Source organism: Echeneis naucrates, chromosome 9 (assembly GCF_900963305.1).
Source record: "Echeneis naucrates chromosome 9, fEcheNa1.1, whole genome shotgun sequence".
NCBI lineage: Eukaryota > Metazoa > Chordata > Actinopteri > Carangiformes > Echeneidae > Echeneis > Echeneis naucrates.
Genome location: NC_042519.1, coordinates 16,511,329 through 16,529,286, shown reverse-complemented (window position 1 = coordinate 16,529,286; position 17,958 = coordinate 16,511,329). Strand labels below are relative to the sequence as shown.

At 43.6% G+C, this 17,958-nt stretch overlaps 1 protein-coding gene across 2 annotated transcripts; it reads left to right on the top strand.

Annotated features, from left to right (window-relative positions):
• The first annotated feature begins 4,344 nt into the window (after window positions 1–4,344).
• LOC115049038 (proteoglycan 4-like) lies at window positions 4,345–16,020 on the top strand. 2 transcript variants are annotated; one of them, XM_029510975.1, is made up of 13 exons: window positions 4,345–4,383; window positions 4,481–4,536; window positions 6,746–7,999; window positions 12,177–12,224; window positions 12,828–12,863; window positions 13,040–13,366; window positions 13,585–13,617; window positions 13,776–13,853; window positions 13,968–14,069; window positions 14,368–14,481; window positions 14,621–14,737; window positions 14,900–14,996; window positions 15,149–16,020. In XM_029510975.1, the coding sequence occupies exons 2-12, from the start codon at window positions 4,492–4,494 to the stop codon at window positions 14,960–14,962; spliced, it is 2,217 nt and encodes a 738-aa protein (XP_029366835.1). In that variant the 5' UTR covers window positions 4,345–4,383; window positions 4,481–4,491; the 3' UTR covers window positions 14,963–14,996; window positions 15,149–16,020. The 2 variants fall into 2 exon arrangements, with proteins under 2 accessions (XP_029366835.1, XP_029366836.1); XM_029510976.1 differs by lacking the exons at window positions 4,345–4,383; window positions 13,040–13,366 and having other exon boundaries at window positions 4,403–4,536.
• Window positions 16,021–17,958: the final 1,938 nt, after the last annotated feature.

The following is a 17,958-nucleotide window of genomic DNA, read 5'->3' as shown; positions in this document are numbered from 1 at the left end:
GTCTTATGCAATTCTGACTGATTTCCAACATTTTGATCATTTAACAGTTTCCTTTGTCTTTGTGAAAGAAATCTGCTAATTACTGTTTGGAAATCCTGCTGGCAGTCAGACAAGGAGAATGTTAGGACAAGAAGCAGCAGAGCGGTTAGGTGTTTGAGCCCTCTCTCGCTGTGCTTTTGAATGCAGCTCAGATGAGAAATGGTAGATCAGAGAGCGATTAAGTGGAGGAAACTCCCCGAGGGCTGCGCGGACGGAAAGAGCAGCTGATATGACAGGAAATCGATGGGATGAGTTTGTGTGTGTACGTGAGCATGTTGGCCAAAGAGCAGAGTGTTGGAGTGAGTAGCCTACTGAAGATGTGTAGGGCGAAAGTGTATGTTTATGTGTGTAAGATGACTGTCAGTTGAGCACAGTTGCCTTTATTACCAGATTACCCCGACCGCCTGTAATATGAATACACACTGGGCAGTCCCTGGCATCACAGTCTGATGACGTTCTCAGTAAGTCTGCCCCTGTGCTGCTATCTTTGTGTGGCTTTAATCACCACTGCCTCTTCTTAAACATTCTCACAGTGTCAGTTCCTCTGTGGTTATCGTTCAGCTCGAAAATATTCTAGCTTCAAAATGAGTGCGTGAACGTGCGTGAACAACCACAGTCACCGTGCCCTGATAGTGATTTGAGTCCTCCACAACAGCAATTAATCAAACAATATTTTCTTTTTTAATTGTTTTCATATCTAGTTTTAATATCTCCCTTCTCTCTGCTTAATATTGTTTAAAAAAAAAAAAAAAAGAAAAAGAAAAACAAGCCCATTAAAATAATAATTTGAGTGCATTTTTGTCATCACTAATTGGGAGGATAAGTCATCAAACAGCCTGTATGGCATAAGCAGGACTAGTTTTAGCTGATCCAATTTGCTGATAATGATCTTAACCACACTGGTTAAGGTGGAATTATACTGGCCCAGCTGTTATTCCTTATTATTCTTTACTCCTCAGGGTATGTGAAGATAAGCTTATGCGTGTGTGAAGCTTTAGTTGTCTCAATAATTCCATTTTCCGGAGTGACTAAGAGACAAAATGGCAATTTGTTTGCAGCACTTCTTCCAACAAATGACAGTTTTTTGAAAAAGCCAATTAAAAAGCCAACTTTACCCACTTTAGTTAGTTTTGTAAAGCTTAGCCATCAGTGAGCCTCATAAAATTTAACCTGCAAGTTAACAAATTAACAAAACGTTAAAAAACAACCACAAAGAAAATAATGGCTTTAAGTATTTTTATTACAGAACTCTTTACATTTATTATTTTTAAGTTATAACATGCAAACAAAAAAACCTTTCAGACCACATAGTGCAGATTCGCTGTGGGCGGGCCTTTGGTGGGGCTCAGGAATGTCAGAGGTCATAAGAAAAAAGCGGCAGAGTTGGTGCGAGTGTAGGAGGTGAATAGCGATTGAAGGCACTGGATATCATCTTTACAAAAAGAGCTGCAAGGTTACACTTCACTAGGTTCCTGATGGGTTTGCCCAGTACTGCTGGCTTTCGTGGTCCAGAAAAATTGCTGGAATTATTAATGTGTCTTTACAGGAAATGATATTTCTGTTGTTGACAGTATTGGCCTGAATCCGTCTCGACAGGGAGAAATAGTGTGAAAAGCTTAAAACTAAAAATAGCTGGTTAGGACACGATTTGCTTGTCTTTGTGTGTGTTTGTGCACTGACAGATCAGGGGTTGTAACCATAGAGCTGAGCTCGGGAGGGGTGTTTGTTGATGAACAACATACCAGTGTGTGTGTGTGTGTGTGTGTGTGTGTGTGTGTGTGTGTGTGTGTGTGTGTGTGTGTGTGTGTGTGTGATAAGTGCAGGTAGACATCACGGGCCTATTTAAAGAAGGTGATTCTCTCTGAGCGTGTTTTATCAAACCCCCTACGTTCAATGAAACACATCTGCTGTTATTTAAATTTTAATCAGCTGTTCTTTTTATGGTTTTCGTGACTCATGTCTAAGTGCATCTTCCACTTTCACCAGTGAGCACCGCATGCTGAGCAAAAACCAGCTTCCTCTCCAACATCTGCTGGGCTCCAGGCAAATTCCATTGTTTCTGATCCATTACAGACCAGAGAGAGAGAGGAGCTTGTCCATCATGGCTCCATGGATTTGACTGCATTTAATTCTGGCACCAGCGGAGCACTTTTCTGAACACAATTAACTTGGTTTCGCTTTGTCCTGCAGTGACTCTTGGGTTTGTATGTTCGGGTGACTGCGATGTGGCCCGTGTGATCCATTTGTTTGAGCCAGCAGCTGTGTTAACCCTTCAGCTGCCTGACCTGACAAACCTGCCCAACGAACTCTGCTCAATGAGCACATTTTTACATATACATGTACACATGTGCTCCGACACGTCTCGAGAATTCCAACTGAATATATGGTGCTGGCCTCAAATTCAATTCAATTCAGAATTGAATTTTGAATTCAGTTGAAAAACGTGTTGGAGCAACAAAGATTTACTATTTTATCTCTCACGCATATTTCACCTTTAAATATTCAGGAGGATTTCTCAGAGCTTTAGGTTTTATTCTGAGCAAAGTAAAGGCTGATCACATCTCTAGAAGAGGGTCACAGTAGGTCGCCATTTGTCCCCAGGAATATATTCTGTCTCGCTGAGTACACTTGCTGATATCACTGTCAATAAGTTGATCTTGTCAGAAGAGTATGAGTCATTAATAATTGATTGCTAAACATGCAATCAATATTTGTGAGGAAGAAACTACAAAGCTAGTTACGCAAAGACAGCCAAACAAATACTGTGGGACGCACGGACCACTTTGATAATGACGCAACAAGAATAGATTTGGTTAAATCTTGAAACACTATCTGGATGTTCACCTGTTAAATCTCAGGCACAATTCCAGCAGTGACATCTCAGTACTGGCTTAGCAAGTATGCGATGCAGAATGTTGTGTAAAATCTGAATTCGACTGCAAAATTCAAACTGTAGAACAAATAGGGAGACATTTAGAATACGCGCAATTAAACTCTGTGTAACTGTCTGACTTTGTTAGCTGAAGCCTCTGCAAACACAAACTGGTGCGAATAAATGTAACTGTAACTGACCTCCATTTTGACCTTCCCAAAATTTTCATTTCAATGAACTCAAAATCTGATCACCCAATTTCTGTTTGCATGCTAATTATAGTAAGCTAACATGCTTAATGTGAATGTGAAAAAGGTCGTGTTAGCTTTAGTCTGAAGACCTTCGACAGCTGAAGCTAATTACAGTCATATTTTAAAGAAACAGCTGCAGAGTGTTTAAAGCACGTCCTGCACTGTCAATCCTCAAAACACACATTTCAAACTTTCCATTTATTCATTAACAATCTCCTTTCAGTTTCTTTCTTTAGAATCAACATCCTGACCACACGCAAGCATCTCCGTGGCAAAATGGTTTGGATTTATTTTATTATTTACAGTTCAAAGTGAGCGCAGTTACAGGAAGTTACGGTGACAGAAATGTCAGTAGTTTGTTGTGCTGCGAAGGCTTTAGTGGGGAAATCACACGTACTTCATGGACATGCTGCTGACATAAAGAGTTCATGCATCTAACTGCAAGCCCTCAGGTGAGAATGAGTCATTTATAAACATGTGTATCAGCTAAAGACTGAAGTCCACCCCCCCAAAAAAACACCAACTCACACCCCTTCTGCAGGAACATGCTTCTGATGGCCTTTCATGATTGGCAGAATAAAGCTTTTGCTTCTTCGTGAGTCGAGCTTCATGTGAGCACGACTGCACCCAAAGAGCTGGAAGACAATGGCTGCTCACAACTGATGGGGGTGGGCGTACACACATATACAAGCTTTCTGTATCTCCTCATTCTCTTCATCAGGCATACACAATGAAAACTATTCTCTTAGTTCCACAATTTTAATGAATTCAGAGCTACACACTGGTTTTTTTATGCATCACATGAGAGACTGTTTAAGTGTGTTTTCCTCCTGGTGGACTCATTCTGATGTCCGACTGAACGGTGGCATCATTTGTGGTTTGGTCTGAATGATACACAACTGAAAACTCAAGGCTGTAAACTAAAGGTAGAAAAGCTCAGAGCATGTGGAGCTGGAGTCATTTACAGCCCCCCAAAGAATTTCTATCATCCAGGGCGGGGGGGTGGGGGGGGGGGGTGTGGCACCCTCTGTGATTACATAACACAACCCCCCCATCCTGCCGGTAGACAGACCAACACTGATAAAATCACTACACTGAGCTCCCGTGCACGTGCATGTTGAAACAGGGGTGTGTGTACCCCCCCCCCCCCCCCCCCCTCTCTCCCTCCCTCCACCCCCCTCCCATCATCCATCCCGCTCATCCCATAGGTCCTCTGCAAAGGTAACGGAGGGACCGGGGGCTTTATAAACATCCACTTTTGTCCGCTCGGTCTCGCTGCTGGTTTTCATTCTTCTTGGCCTTTACTTGTTTCCTCCAGTTCCAACCAAAATGCCCAGCAAGAGGAAGAAGAACAAGCGTCGCATGAGGAGGGTGGTGAGTGACCGACGCACTTTTCCCCCACCGCTTTTTCCCCCCTCTCATCATAATTAAAACCTCATTCGGACGGAGAGAGTGTTTAAGTTAATGAGGACCCTCCTCTTATTGTGCTGCTGGTGGTCTCTTCATAGCTTAAATGTTTTTCTGAGCATAAAAGAAATGGAAACTTGCTTTTGTTGACCGAATGGATAGAAAATAATGATGGATTTGAAAAGCTCACAAACAAGTGCAAATAAAAAGAAATCGAAAGTTGCCTCAAATTCTATTGTAATTTAATGGCAGTTTATTTTTTGTTGGGTCACCTCATGCATTAACTCTGTGAATGTGATCCTGCTGGGTCACACTGTTTCACTTCGAGCGCTCCGAGCTTCGTGCGTAAAATCCTGCGGAGACATCGAGCTCTACCGAAAATGCACGCGCCAAAGGAAGCGGTGTGAAAATGATACAGTGAATTACAACTGAGATGCTACTTTGAGCACCAATGGACACAGAAGACTGTTTCCTTCATGGGACAAGTCCAGTGGAGGTCGGAGCGTTTAGAGTTTATTGTCATTAATTCACTCAGTCACAGTTTGAACAGGTATATTTCTGCAAAGGACACACAATAATCAGGATAAGCGGTGCCCTGATTTACTTTGTTGTCATTATTCAACTGAAGGAACTGATGCAGCAGCCCCAACGACCAAATGACTGACATGCGGCTCTTCAATTTCATTTCTCAACATTCAAGTGCCCGAAGTCAAATGGTGGGTGTGGCGGAGAGGGAGGGGTGTGTGACGAGTGAGAATCTAACACAAAGGCTCTATATTCTCAAGGGGCAAAGGTTGTGCCATCCCCAAACATCATTCTGTGTCATTTCCAATCGTAATTATTTCAAATGTGCTATTTTCTGTTCTCACTACTAAAAATAATCCCTTGCCTCATCACTAAAGGCTGAGTCGAAGCCCAGTCCTGTAGCTCTGGTTAAAACTTCTCAGTATGGACTTGGTGGCATTCTTCCACAACCCCCCCCCCCCCCCCCCCCCCAGTCTCTGAGTCTCGGCATCACACGGCTGTATTTGGTAGTGTGTTGACTGGAGGAATGTCTTGCCTTATTTTTGCCAGGCTGGAGTCTGCACAGTCTCTCTGTTTCTCTCTGCTAGTCTGCTAGTGACACTCAGATAAAAATGGCACCTTACAGTGTGGTGTTATCAACATTTCCCTCAGAGATATCAGGGCTGAGAGAAGGAAAGAGCTTAAAGATGTCAAGCTGAGCGCCCAACTTTGGCCACACATCCCTTTGTATCACTCTCCTTGTGATAAAAAAAAGTGTTTTCCCCCAGGGATGGCTGGGCCTCCTTTATGCCACATCGCAACAATTGAAATGTAATTAGATTTAAATATCTATCTAACTTTATGTTGGCGAGGTTTGGATTCTACACAGCAATCTGTTTGTGGGGATTTGTGCGAGGGGTTGTTTTGACAGCGGCTAGTTGGAGAGGCGTAGACATTTGCCCTCATGTACACAGGCTGGCTTACAGCACTGCGAATGCCCAACTGGCTGTCAGCCTAACAAAAGCATTTTTGGGGAGTGATTGTAACCTGATTATAACCTGATTATGATGTGATTAGGCCCACTGTCTGGCCCGCGGGACGGCCATCAGTGCTGCTGACTCACACGGTTTCCTTTCCCGCTTCACCAGACCTGTCAAGACCACTCTGATTCAACTAATTAGCTCCCATTATCTAACTAGCTTTGCTGGGCCCACTCCCAGTTACTCGGCCCCGCCCTCCGGTGGTCTGAGTTCCTAAAACTTTCATTAAAGCCTGAGGGAGCTTTGTCCGGAGCTGAACAACATGTCGGACCTGGCTGGTGTGGCATGCCTGATATTCCTGCAGAGAGAAATGTGCTAGCACGAAGATCACATCAACACCTGGACACGCCTCAGTTCTATTCACACCCCTAAACATCACCCCTTTCCTACTGGTACTTCACTTCTTTTAGCAGGTTGCTTAAAATACTCGGCACTTGTTTGTAGCAAAATCAGGTTTCACACTCTGCAGCTTTTAGACTTAACAATCTCAGCTGTTCAGTTTGTGTAACGATCTAAAATAATCATTTAATACTGATTGAAATTCTTGCAGAATTTGTGTTAATTGAAAGTAAAATACCATTCTGGCAAAACTAGAAACCACTCTAAAATTTTTGGTGTTTGCCCTTTCGCAGCAAGCTCAGAGAAGAGCCCTCGAAGAGCAGCATGCGGCCATTTCGCCGGTCAAAGCTAGCCCTGCGGTTGCAGTAGGTGCGCCCCCTGCAGCAACCCCAAAGAAAGCGCCTAAAACGCCAGCTACAGCCCCAGCTAAAGCTACAGCTCCAACTACGGCCCCAGCTACAGCCCCAGCTCCAACTACGGCCCCAGCTCCAACTACGGCCCCAGCTCCAACTCCAACTCCAGCTCCAACTACGGCCCCAGCTCCAACTCCAGCTCCAGCTACAGCTACAGCTCCAACTCCAGCCCCAGCTACAGCCCCAGCTCCAACTACGGCCCCAGCTCCAACTACGGCCCCAGCTCCAACTCCAACTCCAGCTCCAACTACAGCCCCAGCTCCAACTACGGCCCCAGCTCCAACTACGGCCCCAGCTCCAACTCCAACTCCAGCTCCAACTACAGCCCCAGCTCCAACTACAGCCCCAGCTCCAACTCCAGCTCCTGCTCCAACTACGGCCCCAGCTAAAACTCCAGCTCCTGCTCCAACTACGGCCCCAGCTCCAACTTCAGCTCCAGCTACAGCTACAGCTCCAACTCCAGCCCCAGCTCCAACTACGGCCCCAGCTCCAACTCCAGCCCCAGCTACAGCCCCAGCTCCAACTACAGCCCCAGCTCCAACTCCAGCTCCTGCTCCAACTACGGCCCCAGCTCCAACTTCAGCCCCAGCTACAGCTACAGCTCCAACTACAGCCCCAGCTACAGCTACAGCTCCTGCTCCAGCTCCTGCTCCAACTACAGCTACAGCTCCAACTCCAGTTCCAGCTCCAACTCCAGCTCCTGCTCCAACTACGGCCCCAGCTAAAACTCCAGCTCCTGCGCCAACCACGGCCACAGCTCCAACTTCAGCCCCAGCTACAGCTACAGCTCCTGCTCCAGCTCCTGCTCCAACTCCAGTTCCAGCTCCAACTCCAGCTCCTGCCCCAGCCCCAGCTACAGCACCAGCACCAGCTCCAGCTCCAGAAAAAATTCCAGAGGCCGTGCCCATTACTGTTCCTGTTGTGGAGACCCCCAAAGCAGAGCCAAAACCAGTGATAGAACCTGTCCCAGAACCCGTCCCAGCAAAAACTGAAGCAGCAGAGACCAAGGCTGTGGTGTTGGAGCAGCAGGTCCACGAAGAAGCACGAGTCGCTAAGACTCTTCCAGTGGACCCTCCTGTAGTCGAGGGTGTGGTTGACCAGGAGGCTGAACCAGAAGCAGAACCTTGTGCTCAGGTAAGAAAGCTGCTTCTTGTTACAGATGTGGATGTTGGAGGTGGAGGAATGATTTCCATTTTGAAATAGTCTCCTTCAGTATTTACTCAATTGGTTTAGCTTTATCAGGATAATAATAATTAAAAAAACGACACACTTGGTGAGACTTCATCTCACCAAGATGGTTCCTTGGAAGGTGTCTTGAGCTCAGCATGTACCTACATTTAAAATGCAGTTGCCATTTTACATGCTTGTCAGTTAAATGTTGGAAAAACGAGCGTCATGAAGTTCTATTTTGCATTTGCGTCGATCCTTTCTATTGCCAGTTTGTTTTGTCAGGCTAAGTTTGGCTTTTGTGAACAGTTTGAGTCTTTTTTTTAGATGCTCTTTGGTCAAAATGTGCTGTTACTCTGTCCCTTTTTGGAGAAAAGAGGTGGAAGCGGGGGGGCGGGGGGGCAGAGAGAACAACATGTTCCATTTAGCAAAGAGGTGGAAAGTGAAAAAGATTGTAGGCTCCATCTGTGGGAGACTGGGCAGAGAATTTTTACCACCTATTTCCAAACTGTTGGTGCCAATAACGTTTTCTTTTTGCTTGACCCACACACACACACACACACACACACAGAGCTATCTTTATCTGTTTATGATTGGCATAATGCATTCCCCAGTCCCTAACCAATAATCTAAACCTACTTCAAAACTGAATCTTCCTGCTCTCAACGTGCGGTGTCCCAGCAGTTAAGACATACTCATACTCACACCCCAAATAAATGATCTTCCCTTCTAATACCTGAGCTGTGACCAAATATGGTGCACTCGTATGCGTTCACATGTATGTTAGTGTGCATGTGAGAGCGTGATAATGTCCAGGCCAAATATAAGAGAAAAACAGGATGTGTTGGCAATAGGATGGCCAATTAACACCGCTCTGGGCAAACTGTGCTGCAGTCATACTTGGACTGTTCCATAGATGGCATTAGCATTGTGACCTCTAACCCCCAAGTGTTAGTTTTAGTTCGGAAGTGTTGCTCCACCCACCGATCCATACAGGACCAGTCAAGACGCTTCTATAGGAGATTGACAGCCTATCATTGTGCAGTTGTTAAACTGTGGCAGTATCCACCCTCTGTCTCGCTGTCCCTACCTCCTCCCCTCCCTCCCCCCCGCCCCCCCTTCCTTTCCACCATCACCCACACTTACCATCTCTCCCCATTCTCCCCCCTTGCTTTGCTTTTTGTTTGCGCCCTCACTGCTTGCAGATGTGCAAGATTCAGCTGAGCAACAGAAACACTTCTGCGCTCCTGCAAAACCCGGGAATTATTCAGTGCAGGTCTTAGTGGCAAACACGTACAGCCGCATTTGTTTTTTACTTGCTTTGGTTTGTATGAACTTTTTGAGCCTTGGCGAACTCGCATGTGTGTCAAACTAAAGTTGTGACACAAAGATAATTAAATCAGACCAGGCATAAATGGGGCTCATATTCAGCTGGCTTTGGGGCCAAAAAGAGGTGGCCCCACAACTTCTGGATGCTGCCGGGGAGAGCCAGGTGAGTATGAACCCACCACTCAATCTAACCCGCAGAATGTCTTTGTCTCTTTTATGGCCTAAAGCAGTGGTGGGTGCGGTTCCTACTTAGGCTGAACATTTTGTACCAGCTTGCTCCCTCTGTGCTCCTGCAGCCCCCCCCCCCCTCCCATCCCTCACACTCCTCCCTTGTAAGCCTGTCCTACCTCGTCAACCTTGCCCTCCCACCATTTGTTCCTCCCTTGTCTCTCCCCCAACTCGTGTCCTCTCTCCTTTCCTTCTTTCATCATTCCCTTTCTCCTATGGCTGACTATGGGCCCTTCATTAACTTGTCTAATCAGCACATGCATATGATCATGTGTCTTTCTTTGACTGTCAGTTCTTTGCTAGTTCTCAGAGGCTTCTTGACTGGTGATGGTGGTATATTGACTCCCTTGTTGGGTCCTCGGAGGGGTCCATATGCCTGTTGTTGTCGTTGTTGGGTGTGTGTCTATGTGTCTGACTTTGGTATTTGTGTGCTGAAGGGAAGCTTACAGGCAGCTGTCACAACCTTTTTAAAGTTGGTGGCTAATCTCTAGTGGAGGCTGTTCTGTGTGCATTTGCTCACAATGACAACATAGAGCAAAATTTCTTTCATCACTAAACACATACACACACATATATGAATGAATTAATATTTTATTTTGGTTACGATCTACAGCATAGAACTTAAATTATGTGAATCAGCTTACAAAAAAACATTTTCTCACAAATTTTTTTTTTGTTTAAAAACTCTAATTGATAAAGAAAGAGGCTGAAGCTGAGGATTATTTTGGCCTTTTCCCCACACCTCTTTGTAACTTTAATGGTTTTTTTTCTTTGTGACAGCTCTACAGATGTAAGCTCTATCATTTACTGATGCACAGACAGCAGTTAAATGTCCTGTGTTCATTTTTGCTTACATTCATTCAGCTTTCCTTTTATTCGAAGTCAGTAGACATCTTGGTGAACAAATGCAAACTGCAAATTGTTTCACTAAAGTCTTGATTCATTTATGAGTGAGACTCGGTATGTGTGTCAGCAGTTATAATATATATACAGTATAAAGTATATAAAGTCGGCCGGAGTTCAGTGTAGACAGGTAAACTGTGTCATTTCGTCTTTCTTTAAATGGCCTGCATAAAATGTAGCTGCTCTTCGATCAGCTTTGGCGTGTGCTAAATTTGTCCTTTTTGTCAGACTTCTGGATCAGGATCTGTGCACAGATCAATTTGGTACAGAGTGTTCTGGTGCTGGGACAAACTGTATGTGTGTGTGTGCATTTACCATCAAGCAAAGGAAGGCCACTAACCCAGCTCCTTCCTCCCCTCCTCCGCCCCCTCCCCTACACCCTCCCCCCAGGCCTATTGCGGGTGCATACGTTGGTCCTTCCTTACTGTGGGCTTGCCTATACTATTTAACAGCTCTTAGTTATTAGTTGTTTAAGATCCTGCAGGGCTGGATTCCTCAGGAGTAAAAGGTTGTCAAGTATCTCTTTGAGGCTATTAACATATGTTTGTCATAAAAATAAATCCTGTCATCTAAAAACTGCAGATAGGTGACATTAGCTTTTTGCCTGGTGGATGTTCGGCCTGTATATGTAGCAGCAGTACGCATTGAAGAAAAGCTGGTAAAAACAGGATGAATAATTTACTGTCTGACTATGAACATTTACAATATTTATATCCCGCTCCCTGGGGTTGCCACTATGGCTCAACACACCTGGCTGCACAGCAGCAGGAACAACCAATGGCTATTTAGGCCACTGCTGACTGTCCCTGCCAATCGACAGCAAGCTTGCAGAATAGGAAAAATAGAAGTGACTTCACTGTGTCATTATCTGAGCTCCATGATCTAATACTAAAAATACGGAAGCAACGCCAACCAGAGAACATAGCTCCAGCCTCTGATGAATATGCACTTTGCTCATGGAGAATTCAGCTGGTCAACTTCTCTATCCATTGCCCACTTTTGCTCTTTCCGAATGACAAACAGCTGCTAAAAACTGTAATTTCAGATGTGGGAGATGCAAATTTGTGCAGGAGTTGTGGAATAACTGTAGTCTGATTTAATGAGGTGAATATGTCAGTTTTCTGAGGTGGATTTTAAAGAGGGCAGAGAGGGCGTCACAGTCTTACTTTATCCAATTGGTTGTAACAGTCCTGTATATGTGCAACCCCCCCCCCCCCCCCCCCCCTTTCAGCAACTACAGCTTTAGTCACACGCAAAGTGTATTCACAGGAGAGTGTGAGCGCTTGCTGTTTGTGTGGACGGCCAGTCCAAATGCACAATCCTAAAAACCTCCTCATTAAAAGTTTCCTGTTTCCTGCAAAGAGCCTCCTTAGCCATTGCAGCCACAGTTGGGGTGTGACAACATGTAATGACCAGCTACATGTATGTGTGTATGTGTGTGTTTGACTCTTTCAGAGCCAAAACTTTAAATATCGTAAAACGGGCTAATTTCTTCAGCACTAAATATTTGTAATTGCTTTTAAATGATTGTTAATGAATTCCGGGGCACATTTTTAATGAGATGTGCTTTTTTTTTTTTTTTGGCCAACCACACTTTCTTTTATTAGATTAAATGAACTTGAATATATGTTATATGATTGTTTTGCTGAATTGCAAATAAATGCTCTCCCTGTTTGGATTGTAGGTCTCACCCCAAGCCGAGGCCCCGGTGGCAGCTCCTGCCGAGGTCCAGGTAAAACAAAGCTGCATGTATTTAAACACAAACACACAAACACACACACACACGCAACCCCTTTTCTGTCCCCCAAACCTCAACTTGTTCAGGCAGTTAATATTTGCAGTCATAGCCAGAGGCAGATACTGGGTGTGAATGAGTGAGAGTAAAACAACTCAATGTGACACTTTTCAAATGCTTTGATTTTTCAGTCATATATCACAGAGACAGCTGGAACTCTTTGTAAAGAGCCTCTGATGTTCTTAACACATTTCTCAACCAAAAGGAAAGAACATTGCAGAAGTTAGAGTGGAAAATCCAATCTCATAACAACAAAAACACTTGTGTAAGTAATGACATACAGTACCAGTCACAAGTCTGGACACACTGTATTCAGACTTTCGACTGGTACTGTATGTTTAAAAAAAGAGTAACTCAGAGTTTCCACTCATGTTTCGTAAGTTGTTGGATCGGACAAGAAACAAACCTTCAGTTTGAGCATTCGAACAACACTTTCCCTGTGCAGAACACTGACACATTAAAGCTGATAAAGAACCATTACTTATTCATTTCCTTATTTGTCTGTAAATCCAAAAAAGAGTTTGAACTGTGTTTTTGCAGGACGACACATCAATCACAACCACAGAGACTGAACAGGTAAGAATGAGCTGTTCAGGCCTGCACTGGTCAACATTAAATTTTAAATTAAATTCATTGAAATCGACCATCAATGTTAAATCAGTCTCGTTTTGTGATCACTGTATGTTTAACCAGAGAGATGCATGTTGCATGGTTTTTCCTTAACGTGTGCCGTGTTGATTTGGCGTGTGCAGACACATGATGTCTGCGAGCCAGAGGCTGCGGCCTCGGCAGAGGAAGACACAGCCACCCAGGTGGAGGCAGAAGCTGCTGCCACTGAGGGCACATCTGCACCCGTAACTGAAGCCGCAGAAACAGGCTCGCTGGAGGTGGAGGTGGTTAAAGAAACAGCTGTGGAGCCAGCGGAGAAGCCCTCAGAGATACCTGAGCCCCAGCAGGAGACTGAGGCCAGTGACAGTCCTGCAGCTGCAGTGGAGGAGGATGAAGGTGAAGCTGAGGTGGAGGTCTTGGCTGAAGAAAGTGCACCTGAAGTCCCTGCTGAGCCTGTTACAGTCACAGAGGTGCAACGCTGATGAAAATACTTCCCTTACTCTTTTTTTTTTTTTTTTTTTATGTCTTTTTGTTGTTGTCATTTGCTGCTGTGGCTTCAAAGTTTTACAGCAGGGTCAAGCAGAGCTGCCTGCTCCTGTTTTATTAATGGCATGAATTATTTCAAAATCTAATTCAATGGCAAGCAGCAGAGACTGATTGTGACCTGTGATTTCATTGTTTGCACCAGGATGTGCCTGCCCAGACTGTGGAAATCCCAGTGGTGAGTATTTTTCCTTTTCCCTCACCACTAAAAAATGTCTACATATCTCATTTATTGCTTTACAGTTGGATCATCGGGTGATTTCTGGATTAATAGCAATACTTCACAAACATAAATGTAACCAATCTGGATGTGTTTTGTACCTGTTGTCTCACCAGGTGCCGGACGCTGTCCCTGAGGCTCCTGCAGAAGAGGCGGAAACTCTTGTAGGTGAAGTCACAGAGGTGAAACTTGAGGTCTGTAATTAATTTCATGTTAAATGTTTGTGTGAATGTAATGGCAGAGTTCTGGATGTCAAAGAGATCATCCACAGATTAGAAATGTATGGGTTATTCCTTTTGCCCCTCCAGGCTGCGGCTGCCCAGGACGCTGCTGACACACTGATTGATGACTTTGTTGTCACAGAATCAGTGTCAGCAGTGGAGATCGCCACAGCGGTTTCTGTTGAGCAGGTGAGAACTACACAAAAAGGATTCATCACTGGACCTCATAACTGTTAAATGTATGAAGAAATTATAAATATATGATAAAATGTTGCACCTTAGGGCTGTGTCATTTTTGGCTGAAACAGTGGAGATCTGAGCTTAATGAAGGCCACCAGTTGGCAGCCTGCTAAAAGTCTGCAGTTCTTTCTTTGTGGCTTCAGTCTCGTGTGGAGCATTTAAAATCAGATCACCAGGAGACCTGCACGTCAGCAATATGATGATTTCAAATTGTTTATTTTTATTTTCCCGTCTCTGCTCTATTTAGGAAACTGTGGCCGTGAGGGAAACCTCCGTCACCCAAACAGAACCTGTGGATGTGGCGGCTGTGACCGCTGCTGAGCCTGAACCTGCTGCTGCCCCTCAAGTGGAAATGGCCATTGTAAGCTACTGCAGTGGTTGTTGGTTCTTTGGCAGCCTCGTACTGTGGTTTTGTATGTCGTATAGTGTATATACATGCGTTTAAAGACAGATCTGTAGTCAGTCCGAACGCCCTTCTTTCCCTCTCCTCCGCTGCCCAGGATGCTACTGCTGAGCACACGTGTCTGGATGTTCTGTCAGAGGCGCCTAAGTCAGAAATCTGTGACATGCCGTGTCAGATGCAGCTCGCTGTGGAGGCTGTGCAGCTCAACTCAGCGGTAAAAGACACATCTTTTAAGACATGCAACACAGCTTTAGCTTCGAACCTTTTCCTGGACCTGACTGAGTCGTATGCACATAATCCTCATTGTTAGAAATTAATATATATAAATAAGTGCCCATTTCATTAACATGTTTTGCTGATCTGATCTGTCGTTCAGGAGATGTCAGCAGAGGGGGCATTGAATGGACACATTGTTCCGGAGGTCTCCATTGAGGGCTAAACCCCCCCACAAAGCCCTGAAGACCATTCTCTCTGTAAGAGCCTCCCCAATATTGCAACAGTTCTTTATCACACGGCTTTCATCTCATTCCTATCTGCCCTTTTCTGCTGAACTCAAAACCGGTTGGTTCAAACACTTTCAGTCTCCGGCCACCACTGACTGGACTTCTTCTCTTCTGTGTTACAGATTCCCCTTTGGCCATTTCAAGGAGTCATAGCTTTAAAGGAAGTCAACCAGCCGACTTTTTTCTTAGTTTTTCGGGCTTAGGACAGAACCGACAGACAAATCAAAAGGAACGTCCCCACTTTGAAGTGCCTTTCCTGCCCTGGTTCCTGTCAAAACACCAAACCAGATGTGGACATGCCAAAGCATTCAAAGGCAGTGGGACAGTCATCATAACTTTGCAGATGTAGAAACGAGCAAAGTTGTTGACAGATGGAGATCTTTAGAACTAGATAAATGGCAGTGGCAGGTCTTTCTGACACGTTTCTCATCGCTCCAGAACTTCTGAGTCCACACTGCAGACACTCAACGCATGTGAATGCTGCAGCATCGATCAAAGTGGCTATACTTTTTACTCTGCCTGCATTCGTACTTATGGGTGGGAGGGACAAACGTTTTCTCTTGTTCTTTCAGATTCACATTGTGAGACCCCAACTTCTGCTGGACGGGCTCTTCTTACTGTAGTCTGTGTTTCTGCTCCCTGTTCTGTCCCCTTGTCCTCCTCTCTGACTCCACTAAGTGCCAATGCTTACAAGCATTAGTCTAAAAGCACAACCCGAAAAACTAGAGTTTAAGGTTTTATGGCTCCGGTGGCCTCTGGAAATAGGCAGATATGAAGGGGAGAAACGCCGTTTTTTTTTTTTTTTTGTTTGTTTGTTTTTTCTTTCTCACTTTTTCCATTTTTTTAAGTCATTTTGTATTGACCATATGATGTGCTTCAGTTTTGTGTTCAGATTGGAGATTTAATGTCCTGTGATCTCTGATGAGGATCACCTGTGGGCTGTTTAATAGTCTGAATACATCCAACTTTGAAATAAAGCTGTATCTCATCGTGAGTATGTGTATGTGTTTTTCATTTTTGATCGTTCAGTCCTAGAAAACACAGCAAAACGCTGACAGGAACCAGGGACTGAAAAACATCAGCCTTAGATGTTGGCAAGAAAGAAAGGTATAACAATGATTTTGGTAAAATTCACTGAAAATAAAAGCCAAATCTTGGTTCTTTTCAAAGATGCCACCTCTCTGAAAGATCATCTTTCATTTTTTTTTTTTCAGATTGTGTGTATGAATCTACAGTAAATCCAATTGCTAAAAAATAATTATAGGTGAAGTCACTGCACTGTTCTTCAAGTAGCATTCAACTTAGCTTGGCCATTTGGTTTCAGAGATGATCAATCCCTAATTAACCAATAAATAAACACGTTTTTGGTTACAAAGAAAATCTTACATGAAAATGATTCAATGTAGAAGTAGAAAATCACTGACTGCAAACCTCTGCCAAGCCTAATGTCAGCCCCAAAATTGAATAAATTCTGCTCTGATGGTTTTAAATAGTTTGAGTTACTCTTTTTAAATACATTTGAATTTATATTTGAAGTGCAGGTTATTACAATTTTAAGTACACCTTCAAAAGAAAGACAGTGAAACACAAACATATTTTGCCTCAGATCATTAGATTTTTAATCATTTGTTTTTGCATTGAAATCTACATTCATATTAGTATGATGTAATTTGGTTCAGTAAACACTCCCAATATGTGGTTTTGAAATCTTCCTTCTTAATACTATGATCACACTGTCAAAAAGAGTTTCAACTTAATTTCTCTCCTTATATGTTTTTTTCTTATTTAAGTGAACTGGCCCCTCATTTTGGAATTTTAACAAAATGTCAAAACGCAAAACAAAAAGCAATAACGTCAGTTTTGCCATAACAGAAAAAAAAGGAACAGAAGAATAAAAAACAGAAAGACAAGACAAATGATAAACACATACCGCATCACAACGAAAAGGATATACATTTCTTTTCAAAAGCACATTCGTATTAATAATAAATGCTTTGGAATGAAAACAGCAAGAAAGATGCTCATTGTCATCAACTGTCCCACTTGCACTCAGCACATCCCACTTATATATTATCTATTATCTTTTTGTTTTAACTTGTGGCATTAATACGCATGAATAGATGTCACTTTATTTCCCCTTCAAAAAAAAAAAAAAAACAGCAGAAAAAAGGAAAAGGGGGAAGAAAAAGCGCATAATAAATATGAACATGAGATTTGATTGGTCCATGAGGTAAAATGTGAAATAATAATGTTAAAAATAAAAGTTAGAAGTTTGGGAGAAGAAGCATCCACAAAAAGAGAAGTGTGGCTAAAATATTAAATTAAACTACTAAAGACAAGGTTTGTGATTGCAAACATGGAGGCATGATGTCCAACAAGGTTTAATTATCTTTCCCTAAAAAGATACAAATTCACACCCCCCACTCAACCATTCGCACAGTCTATGTGAAGCCCAAAACCAATCAGTTGCCCAGGCTGTAACCTTAACAAAGCCACGTGATGGATGGTGATGTTTGTATTTACAACAAAGTGATGATTAACTGACAAAAAGCTCAATACAAACACAGAGTGAACCCAAAGCATACAAGAGAGTAAAACCAAAAAGAAAAACAAACAAACAAAAAAAAAAAAAAAACAGGTTAAATCTCCATGCTCTTTTCTTTCCTTTACTTTTCCATCTCCTCCTATGCATTGAGTGAGGGTGGAAGAAGAGTCCATTAAGTTAGTACTGGAGGTGGGAGGGGCTGACAGAGCCAAAGAGGGGGGGGTGTTAATAATGACAGTGATGGTGGAGATGATCAATATGTGTGCCAGGATTGCAAGTAGCCTGCCACTCAACCAAAAACAAACAAACAAAATCTCTCCTCCATCACAGCTACAAGGAAATGAGCACTTTGATTAATAAGAGCCATTGCCCGTTTGGGCTACCCTG